The sequence below is a fragment of the Lutjanus erythropterus genome, chromosome 18 (assembly GCF_056507025.1).
Source record: "Lutjanus erythropterus isolate fLutEry1 chromosome 18, fLutEry1.hap2, whole genome shotgun sequence".
NCBI lineage: Eukaryota > Metazoa > Chordata > Actinopteri > Lutjaniformes > Lutjanidae > Lutjanus > Lutjanus erythropterus.
In genome coordinates, this window is record NC_139334.1 from 8,402,952 (window position 1) to 8,414,200 (window position 11,249).

Genomic DNA, 11,249 nt, shown 5'->3' on the forward strand with positions numbered 1-11,249 from the left:
CTCTTACATACGTTAACATCTGGCTTGTTGTGCCAAGAAACAAAGCAAGCAGATTTACTGTAAATATTTTATTATGAATATACTTAAGTACACAAAAGATCAGATGCAGCACAGAATAATAAAAAATGCAGAAGAAAGAAAACACAAACAAGTGACAAACAAGCGTTCTGGAAAATTCATACTATGAATATAAAGCAACACCTACAGTATGTACAATTTGTATTAAAAATGGATCTTTGTAGAAATGTTTTCAGCGTAAGTAGTAATCAAGATGAAGAAAATCAAACCATCAAAAACAAGCCTGAACGTTGATGGACACGCCTGCGATAGTTTCATCACAAGCCAGTTGAGTTGAACGAGTTGAGTTCTGGAAGTTTGAAAAAATTAAGAGATCTAAAAATCTGACCAGTACGGACTCATGCCGGACACTTCAAGATATGATGACAGCGCAGCGTTTTGTTCTTTAATGTTCTACAAAATCACTGCTGTCCAAAGTGAGTTTTAAAAAGACATCGCTGTTTGTGCACCCAGCACTGGAAAATGGATCCATTTTTGACAAGCAGGTCAGATGAAGAGACGCGGAGACTGGACTCATGCCTGGACCTCTGAATCTGCAGCACCTTCTGGGTCCTCGTCGTTGTAGATATTTTCAGCCTGAATAAGAGACAATTGCAAAGTATATTCACTGTAAACTGGTATTCAGTGTTAATAAATGCACTTTAAAATTCTCTCCAGGCTGTTTTTTTTATATTTATATTTCCACATGATTTCCTGAACCTCTGGCACTCACACAAAGCTCTTACCATTTGCCAGACTTGCATGATGTTGTCCTCTGATACAGAGCAGATGACCCACGGCTCGTTGGGGTTCCAAGAGAAGTCTGAGATCTTAGCTGTGTGTCCTCCGTGGATGAACTGAAGCGAAACAGAACAGGAGGAGGGATTACTACAGGACTTAACCTTAAATTAGAAACCACAGAGAGCGACAGTAACTGTTTTGTCCCAACTGACCAGCAGCTCAGGAGGGCCATCCTCAGCATCCTCTGGCGACTGCTCCTCTCCAATCTTACTGAGGTCCCACACGTTGAGCCTCCTGTCTGTGCCGCTGGAGGCCAGGATTGTTTCGTTATGAGGAGACCACTGAACCTGTTCGGTAGAGATGGGACAGATGTAGTATTTCTGTGACAACGTGCCTCATATACCTAAAACAGTCAACAACACTAAAACTGGTCTGATTATTTGGTTGATTGTTGCCTGTTTGTTCTGTGAGTGTTCTCCTGTTTACAGTGGGGTTCTCTGAATCAAATCACACGGTTAACAACTGCAACATGGTTGAGGTCATGTGATCAGAAGCTAGGCATATGTGCATCACCACCCTAAACCTTTAACTATTATTTGTTGTCCAAAACACAGACATATATATGTAGATGCTACATTGGCCTTCGGATCATATGTCAGTGTTGTTGCCACATCCTGTCCTGAAAAGACTGGTTTGTAAATAAATACAAGTAAACAGTGAGGCTACAGGTTTTCGAGACAAAAAGCATGATAACATTTACATTTTCCAACCATTTTCAATGAGTTGTTTTTATTTTAAAGGGTTCATGATCTGCATGGAGTAAAAAAAAAAAACAAAACTTCTTTTCCTACTCCACACTGATCATAAACCCTTCGATGTGACATAATTCATTAAAATCGGTTAAAGAATCTAACAGCAGCCATTCACATGTTTGTTCACAGACGAGTCTTGCCTGGTCCAACATGGCGGCGATGTTGATGTATCACAGCAACAGGCATTCAATGTGATATCTGTGTTACTATATGTTTATGTGTTTGCTGACAAATAACACTTATCTAGGATGCTCCCTGGCTACCCAGTGGCGGAGACTCAAAGTTCAAGCTGAAACAGACTGTAGTTCTTTCTTCACTCCAACGACATCACTGTGACAACGCTACTGCAGGATGGAAAACAGCTTCTGCAGGATGGGAACTAAGCTTTCTCTGTTATAATAGCAGCTGAGGAATCTGCTGATTCAACTGACTATGCTTACCATCAGCACTGACTGGACATCTAAATAAAAAGTGAGGAATTTTCCCATTAATGAGCTATAGTGATTCTTAAGCTTGAATTTTTAAAAAGGCTCTTCTGTTTCTTCTTATGATTTCATTGGCCATCTGTAGTCGAAGCTCAACTTTGTTTGCCCACGTAACACAAGACGACCCAAACTCTGGAATAACCTATTTCAGAAGAATTAAAGTGATCAGAGTGTCCTTTCTTACCTGGAAGATCTCGTCCTTGTGAGACTCAAATGAGTGCAGCTTCAGTTTCAGGTTCCTCAGGTCCCAAAGAGCCACCGTCTAAAAATAAAAGAAGTCCGCTTCAACTGATTCAGCTTGTTCAAAATGAGGACAGATCCTGCATCACTGAACAGCAACAGTCCCACAGAGGAAGAGCTGACCCACCTTATCAGCGGAGCCAGTGGCCAGGATGAACTCGCTGTATGGGTTGAAAGACAGGCAGTTGACCTCAGCGGTGTGGGCGTCCACTGCATGACTGGGCTTGGAGGTGTTGTTGGACCGCGTGTCCCAGCTGTGCCAAAACAGACAAAAGCACCATTGTTAAAAAGAAAAAAATGAAACTGAACAACAACTTTGTGTCTCACGAGTCATTACAGTGACCACTGAATTTTGTTATTGTTGTTTGTTTGTTAACTTGCTCACATCATGAGTTTCTGATCATCGGCCACGGAGCCAAACAGCGACTCGTGGAGCAAGTGCCAGGAAACATCCTCCACGACAGCAGTGTGGCCTGTGAAGATGGTCTTGGCATCTACAATCTTTCCCTCCTTGGGCACTGTACTGATGTCCCACAGGCAGATAGTCTGTAATAGAGAGGAGATAGGTAAGAAAGGGTATTAATAATTATATAATAATTATAATATAAATTGAGAATTATAAATTAACAATTAAAAAAACTAAATACCACTTGATAAACATAGTTACGAAAAGTAGAGCTGCAACAATAATTCAATTATTAATTAATGGCTAACTATTTTGATAAATGATTAATCAGTTTGAGTAATTTTTTAAGGGGGAAAAAGTCAAAATTGTCTGATTCCAGCTTCTTAAATGTGAATAGTTCTTGGTTTCTTTACTCCTTTATGACAGTAAACTGAATACCGCCAGTTTGTGGGCAAAACAAAACATTTGATGATATTATCATGCACTTTGGGAAACACTGACAGACATTTTTCATCATATTCTGACATTTTTTAGACCAATCACCTATTAATCAAGAAAATAATCTCTTACTGCTAACCCGTCCACAGTGGTACATTGTGTAGCTTCTTACAACAGGACTCCTGCTGCTTCCCCAAACTGTATCTACTGTAGGTAGTATACCGACTATCAACAGGTGCCTCATACAACTCTACTTTTAATAATCTGAACTATATACCTTTATTATGAGTTACATGAAAACACAAGGTCCTAGTTGAATGGGTTAAAACAGGAAGAGAGACAATACTAGAGTAGACTAATTCATGTATTTTGCAACAGGTTTGCTTACATGGTCATCAGAAGCACTGAGCAGGCAGCCGCTGAGGTTTGGGTTCCAGGAGAGGCCATAGCCCTCCTTCTGGTGGCCTCTGAGACGCAGATCTGGGGTGCACTCTCCAGAAGGGTCTATATTATTATTAAAAAAAAAAAAAAAAAAAAAGCCACAAAAATCAACACTTGTCGTAGAGTTTTGAAAACTTCACATTAAAAAGTGTTTTGGCTGTAATCCTAACCAGGTTTGGAGGGGTGCTTTGTGTAATCAAAGACCAGCACATCACTGGTGGGCGTCTTGGTGGCGATGATGCAGGGATTCTGGGGCATGTAGCGGGCTCTGTTCACTTCTCCTTCATGGTTGATCTTGATCTCAATCTCTATCTTCCCACTTACAGACCCAAAGCCTCCAAACTCTGAAATGAAAACAACAACAGATACATAAAAATGATCTTGTTTAATAAAACTGTTCTAGTAAGTATGCATCCATGTATGGTTTCTTGCATTTTACTAACTAAAAATATAATCTAAAACAAAAATACATACCTAGAGTTTCTGAAGCATTAAAGATTTCAGCAAGATTCAACTTTATTCACTGACTGAGAAGAACTGAGTCACAATATTCAAATATAAAATCTTGGATTGCATAAATGACTTGAATTTTAATACTGAAATAAACTGAAGTACCAATCAATCCATTTATTTTGTGCAATAAGCAGCTAGGGATATTAGTATTATCTAATTTACCCATGCACACATTATCCCTCACCTCCTTTCTCACTGTCGTAGTGTGACGCATCAAACTGGGCATCATCATTTGGGAGCTGAACACTAGCAATTACAAGGTGGTTCTGCTCATCAGAAGTGTGTGTCCCCAAGACCAGCCTGTGCACACTGTAGTCTTTCCCTTCTGGCCTGTCAAAATATATATATAATTCATTCATTCATAAAAAAAAAAAAAAAAAATCTGATCCCTCGCTCATGTCATGTTTTTTGACGTATGTTGATGTGCAGCAGGTGTCCTCTAACCTTGTGACATCTGGCAGCCACTGGGCAGTGAGGCTGGGCCACTCCAGGGCATGAGTCATGACCAGGTCATAGAGGAAAGGGGTGTTCTTCTTCCAGATCTTGTACTCCTCATTGATCACCCTCTCCTCCACAGCATCATCAAATGCAGCTGCAAAAGTCAGATGTACCACACAAAGGTATGTAATGATTATGACTGTCAAGGCAGAGTCATATAGCATAGGGTGATTTTTATATATATATAATTCATAGTGCATACTTTCTGCATATATTGCGTATTTATTTATGCTGCTCCTTTAGTTGGAAAATGTACACAAGATTTCCAATGTACTTGTACTGTCCAGTGACTGTACAGTTGGCAATAAAGCTATTGGATCTTGAAACATCTGATTTGCCTGGACTGGACTAAAGTCATATCTTACCCAGCCCAATCTTTCTCTTGTTAAATTAATGTGAACAAGGTTGATTTTGCTGACGAGCTAATGTTAGCACGTTGCTATGAGATATACATCTATGAAGCTAGCTTTCTTCAGAATCCTAAACCGGCCCTTAGAGAAGACCCAAAGCAATATATTATTTCATATGTGACTGTACATTAACCAGCAGTCGTAAATTAAAAACACTGTACTGTAAAGTCAGTCCACTAGCAGCTAACTTTAGCTAACAGCTAGTTGGCCGGTGTGTAACAATGAGTGGAGATGCTGACTGGCGCGCCAACATCCACCGGTACATCCCGACTGACAGTTTCCGTCAAACACACATACTTATTTAATCAGCTAACCCATTAAAGTGAACACACATACCGTCTTTATCAGCCATTGTGTCGTAATCAAATCGCTAATTTGGCCAAGAGTAGCAATTCTTTGAGAAAGCGCTGTGAAGGCAGCACGGAGGATTGAGATGGCGCCAACTCCATAGAACAGGACTGACCAATCAGCCCTCCGCAAAACCGACAGGAAGTCGTCATGGAAGTCGTCATTGCTACATCCGGAAATCCTCCTCTTCCTCCGATCCATGTTGTAAGAGTTTGTAACACACCGACATGGTGAAGATCAAATGTTATCATCTTTTACAACGTTGAAAGAAGTGACAGCTACAATGAACGACCGTCCGTTAGACCTGACAGAGGCACAGTTAGCTACCAAGGCTAAATACCCGCCAATCAACAAGAAATATGAATGTAAGTCTTAAGTTATGGTAAATAATTTAGCTAGCTTAGCTTGTTAACGTATACTTGTTTAACAATGTTGTTACGTTAGTTAACTGTAGGTAACGTCGTGTTAATGAGTTTAAATGTGTTACAATTGCCCCAAGTTACAGTTGCTCCTAAAGTATTTCTTTTGAAATGGCTAAACTTGCCTGACATTGGTACAGAACAAATTCTTAACTTTATTGGGTGTGACCTAGTCGAAGAGGGTCATTTCCTCTCCTATAACAGAAGTTTAATCTGGAAAAAAGTTACAATTGTCCTCAGTCTCTCCTATTATCATATACTCCCAGCTGTATAAGTTGCTCTAACAGCATACCCATGACATTTGTGTTTTACTGTTACAGACCTGGATCACACAGCAGATGTACAGTGAGTGTGTTTTGATATCCTCATAAAGTGTTCATCAGATCTCACGTTTCTCGGTTGTTCCATGTTCATCACTTTCATATTTTCGGCTCTCCCTCTTCCAAGAATTCACTCCTGGGGAGACTCACTGGAGGAAGCCTTTGAGCAGTGTGCCATGGGCATGTTTGGGTACATGACGGACACAGAGACAGTGGAACCGCTGGACACTGTTGACATGGAATCAGAGGGTGAGAGTGCAAACAGTTTGTCTGTTCAATACTTCTCAAATCAATCTTTTTTTTTATACCTGCATCAGTCATGCTGCTTCCACATCACTGAAACTAAACTGCATATGTTTTGTCTTCTCTAAAGGTGAAGACATGGAATCTCTTCTTTTCCACTTCCTAGATGACTGGTTATACAAGTTTAGTGCAGACCTCTTCTTTGTTCCCAGGGTGAGTATGTTGGTCAGTAGTAGGTTGTGAATAGCTGGACATTTTTTGTTATAAAAAAAAACATCCAGGAAGAATCTGATGGTGTTGCTTAAAGAAAAACCATAGTTTTATTTGTGCCCTGCTCTTTTCTTTGTGGAGTTACCAGCTCGCCAATTGTCCACATGGGTGCTCCACAGTACAAAGTAGGGATCGACCAATATGTTCAAGGCTAATACTGATACCCATCATTAGTATTTGAAAGCAGTATACATTTTAAGTAAAATGAAGTCCTGGGTGTCAACATTTAGAACTCCAACACAATCTTCATTGAAATGCCTTTAAGCGTACTTTAATTAGGCTATTATATGTGGCGTGTAACCAAATTTTGTGGGTGATAATTGGTTGACCCCTAGGATAAAGACTTTCAACTCACCATAGGCACAACTATGAGTGACTGTCCTTACAATTGACTTTTGACCCATTCAGATGTTTCCCTGCCCTTTGCCTGCTGTATGATGAGCCTCTTGATGCCTATGGTCCAGAAAAGGACTCACATAACAACATGTGCCACATTTGCTTGCTGAATGAGTTATTTTACATTACTGTGCATAATTTACATAATGTAAATAGATAACAGGTATTTAGATTCTTATTTGATGAACAAAATATATAAAAATCTTGTTTATTAATTGAGTATGCCACATCTGTCCACCAGGAAATCAAAGTTTTGCACATAGACAGAATGCACTTCAAGATCCGCTCCATTGGGTAAGTTTGGGAGTGTCTTCACAGCAACATGAGTTTTATAGCAGAGCAGGGATGGTTATATGTTGAAAACCTTCTAAAATAACCTCTTATATATGAAGTGTTTGCAGTTCATTAAATGTTAGAGACCGGAAATGCTTTGAGCAGCCAAAACATTTGCTTGCACCATTAAAGCAGCCTGGAGCATTGAGATTCTTCGGTTGTTTTTAATGAGACTTAATGATGGTATTCCATGAAGCTGCCACACAGAAAACTGTAGAAATTGTTATGGACATCAGAAAGAAGCCAACCCACTCCACCCTGGAGATACATGGAACATGGAGCTGAGTAGAATCATTGTACAATGAGATCTTAAGTGGATCATGAACATGAACACTGTAACCAAGAGGGGGTAACTGTGCATTTATCTGCACCACTGATTGCACTGGATTTATCTGACAGGATTTCTGCTGTCTTTACACACTATGTACATAAGACCCATCACGCAGAACCTACTGGCTATTTAAACATATTTTTATGATTGCTTTTGTATATTTATACATTTTAGTATAGTGTAGATAAATGGTTACAATTACTATTCTATGTTTCTACTGTATTTACGTCCCTTAAGCTGCTCTCTCATGGTAATTTTTTCTCATTTTATTAAAGTTGGGGTGAAGAATTCTCTCTGGAAAAACATCCACAGGTAAGCTATCACTGAAAGATTGTTTACTCTCAATATAATTCTGTATAATAGAATTATGGAATAAAAGTACAATACACTTATAGAAGAATTGTGCAAAAAGAACACCGAAAAATACACAACTGTAGCGTGTTTATTCTAAGTTTTATGTCTTGTGTTGTTAATGCAGGGGACTGAGGTGAAAGCCATCACATACTCTGCAATGCAGATCCACGATAAAGAGAAACCAGAGATATTTGCTATTGTTGATATCTGACACTATCTCCAGAGGCAGACAACACTCCTGGTTCAGTGGAGCTGGTATACCTACAAGGCCAATTTAAGTGGCCTTTTTACCTAAGGTACTGATGATTAACTTGTAAAATCTGGTTTTCTACTTGTAGGGTGAACTGTTCACTAACAGAAGCATTTCTCAACATTTCCTGTGATTATGTGTGCACACAGCACAGTGGAAGAGCTCTCTGACAGTTATAAGACACTGACATCTTATAGGTTGCATTATTTCAGCGATCATAAAGCCTTAAATATAATTGAGACTTCCGGGAATGGCAATGATATTTATGTAAAATACGTCGCCTGAAAATAAAATAACATTATTGAAAAGTAAAACTCACAGAACCACAGTTTTTAAATATTTTCTCAAACCAGTTTTACTTGAAATGTTTTTGCAACTTCTTCATCTTATTTATCAGTTTGATATTGTGTTGATGCCTTATTAATTGTTGTAAATAAATCAACAGATGTTTATTTTTCTTCTGTGGGATTGATTTAATGATTACCAGTGCTTCTTGATTTTGAATTGTTTGTGGATGCCATCATGCGTGGACTCTTCTCTTTGAATTGTTTAAACCTGCTCACACTGTTAATTACACTATGGATGATTTGGTTTAATTTCTTGAATTCTACTTTTTATAGAGCACTAAAGATAGACTTTGTGGTGTGTGTCCATGTTCAAAGGATTTAAATTTTAGAATATGTAACCTTAAAAGGAAGAATGCCTCCAGTGAGTTAGTACAGAAGAATAGCAGGGAGGTTTCCATTGGCTGAATGCCTGAGTACAACCATAAATTACAGCCTTGCCTAGTATTATTATTATGCATATTATGAAAGCATTATCTCAAATTAGAATGGGAGGAAAAGCACTGCCGTTTCTTTTAATCAGAGAAGTTTCACTGAAATTTGTACTGAAGACATTAAATCATTATTATACTGACCATATTTTCCACTCTGTCCAGTGGATTCCAGCGTGAACCGGGTTCTAATGGTGCCTTTATGATATAATACATGAATGTACAACTTGTACCCAGCATTAATCCACATACAGAAGCCCAGCTGTGTGTGCCCTCATGTTTTAACTCAAAGGCAGGCAGAGGAGAACAATAAGACCTGACAAGCAAGATCACAGTAAATCCTGTTCAGAACGTAAGATGAGAAGAAATACTTTTGTGCGTTACATAATAGAGGGTGTTCATGTCTGGGCTTGTGACTTCTTTTTTAATGCCGACTGAATGAATGATCTCAGACAGATTCTCATAAGCTGCTCTGAATAAATCCCTCAGATAACAGGTTACAGTGATAAATGGAAACAGCGCATGCATGTAAATGTAAGATAGAAGGTGCAGGCAGCAGTATTTATGATAAAGTTCAATTAGTCTGTATTGTCATTGACCAGCTGCATGCAGAATGCACTGCAGGGCAGCTGACAGCAGCTGGATACTCAAGTTCTTAAGGTTACACAGCAAAAGAAAAGCTGCTCCTCCTATATGGAAACTTGACTCTCACTGATGTTTGAAGGTTAATTAGGTTATGATGTAGAAAATCTGGTGCTTGCTGCTATTACAGAACAGGAGAGAAATAGAAAATCGTATTACAGAAAACAATGAAGCTAGAAATGCTGACATGAAAGTACATTTTTAATGTGAGGCACTGGATGATCCTGAAGACAGATATGTTCCTCATGATGTAGACACACAGCAACAAAGCAGCGAGCATACAGAAACTGTAAAAAGTATATTTAATCTAAATTGAATTTGGCTTGAGTGGGCATTGTCTTGTCAGCGTATGTTCAACATTCTCAAGTTTTATGATAATTTCTGTTGTATGCATGAGTCCAGTATGATGTGACTCAAAGAACTGAGTAGAGTAACTTCAATGAACTTTATTAAAAAATACTGGCCACTAGAGGGCATTTCTAAAGCTATAAAGACACCCCCCCCACACACACACACACACTTCTAACAATGGAAAGCTAAGCCTCCCCCAGACTTCTGTATAAATTGTGATTTTAGTTAACACCTGCAAATCTAATTTTGACAACCTCAGAGGAGACAAAGCCCCGGGGACCCCCTGTGATTTTTGTTGCCCTACCAAGGGGGGCCCGGACCTCAGGCACTGGTGAGCCAGGTTATACATTTCAATTGTGGAGAAGGTGTTGGATCCAATACAATGGCATAGATGTGTCCAGAGTGTAAGGCTGTGAGTCTGCCCTCAGACAAAGCTTGGAAAATGCCCTCTGGTTTCGTCCAGTCTATAGGATCATGGTTGTGTTATTTGATTCTACAGACACTCAACAATCGAGCCAAGATCGCCTAATAATGCTATTTGATGTAACTTTGGACAGCAGCAAATAAATACATAAAGGTCTGTTCTGAGGCATTTACTAGTTTCTGACTTGGAAATTGAGGAAATTCCCCAAAACAACTGTATCTCTTAACTATCCCTTTCATCAGCTCACACACATTTAAGTTATTCTATGTAATCTCCTTTTGATAACTAATGTAACATCAACAACAACAACATTCACTGAGCCTAAACTGAAACTGTTTGGAGGCCCCGTGGGAAAGCCTGCTTCCCACTTTGAAAATATCTGCTTTAGTAAACATGCTTGGCCCCACACACAGTGGCTGCATGTGTGGTAGATGAGTTTGACCAGGGGTCAGCAACCTGTGGCCCCCGGACCAGCATGTGGCTCTTTTTCCCCTCTTCAGTGGCTTCTTGTGGCTTTGACAACAAATTGACAACAAATTATATTGAAATGAATAATGTTAACAGCTGTTTACAAAGTAAAGGTTGCAAGCCCCTGTACTAGCAAAGACGTGTAATAGGGAAAGTGAAGAAACGGGTGGAAGTAGTCAGTCTTCTAAAAAGTTTGGCAAAAATGTTGCTCCTCATATGTATTAATTCAATTCCATCCAGCATCAGTAAAGTCTGTTTTCACCATAACTTGAGTGGCTTTTCAC

General features: G+C 39.3%; 2 protein-coding genes across 3 annotated transcripts; one reads left to right on the forward strand and one right to left on the reverse strand.

The window, feature by feature from the left end:
• Positions 1 to 53: 53 nt before the first annotated feature.
• On the reverse strand, positions 54 to 5,545 carry LOC146310572 (histone-binding protein RBBP4). The gene is made up of 11 exons (XM_084742066.1): positions 5,378 to 5,545; positions 4,578 to 4,725; positions 4,318 to 4,463; positions 3,791 to 3,964; positions 3,568 to 3,683; positions 2,721 to 2,881; positions 2,463 to 2,589; positions 2,280 to 2,357; positions 1,011 to 1,145; positions 804 to 914; positions 54 to 654 (listed from the first exon to the last, which is right to left on the reverse strand). Exons 1-11 carry the CDS (start codon positions 5,391 to 5,393, stop codon positions 592 to 594), a joined length of 1,275 nt encoding a protein of 424 aa, XP_084598192.1. The 5' UTR covers positions 5,394 to 5,545; the 3' UTR covers positions 54 to 591.
• Positions 5,546 to 5,552: 7 nt separating this feature from the next.
• Positions 5,553 to 8,794, forward strand: zbtb8os (zinc finger and BTB domain containing 8 opposite strand). 2 transcript variants are annotated; one of them, XM_084742067.1, is made up of 7 exons: positions 5,553 to 5,754; positions 6,129 to 6,153; positions 6,256 to 6,377; positions 6,502 to 6,584; positions 7,279 to 7,331; positions 7,977 to 8,013; positions 8,180 to 8,794. In XM_084742067.1, exons 1-7 carry the CDS (start codon positions 5,631 to 5,633, stop codon positions 8,264 to 8,266), a joined length of 531 nt encoding a protein of 176 aa, XP_084598193.1. In that variant the 5' UTR covers positions 5,553 to 5,630; the 3' UTR covers positions 8,267 to 8,794. The 2 variants fall into 2 exon arrangements, with proteins under 2 accessions (XP_084598193.1, XP_084598195.1); XM_084742069.1 differs by having other exon boundaries at positions 5,620 to 5,754; positions 6,538 to 6,584.
• Positions 8,795 to 11,249: the final 2,455 nt, after the last annotated feature.

Coding starts and splice junctions, on each gene's coding strand:
- LOC146310572 (XM_084742066.1), bottom strand. Junction 1,146..2,279: donor ACAAGGACGAGATCTTCCAG/GTAAGAAAGGAC, acceptor TCTACCGAACAG/GTTCAGTGGTCTCCTCATAA. Junction 655..803: donor TCATGCAAGTCTGGCAAATG/GTAAGAGCTTTG, acceptor TCTCTTATTCAG/GCTGAAAATATCTACAACGA.
- zbtb8os (XM_084742067.1), top strand. CDS start 5,631: ATGTTATCATCTTTTACAACGTTGAAAGAAGTGACAGCTACAATGAAC. Junction 5,755..6,128: donor AATCAACAAGAAATATGAAT/GTAAGTCTTAAG, acceptor TTACTGTTACAG/ACCTGGATCACACAGCAGAT. Junction 6,585..7,278: donor ACCTCTTCTTTGTTCCCAGG/GTGAGTATGTTG, acceptor TCTGTCCACCAG/GAAATCAAAGTTTTGCACAT.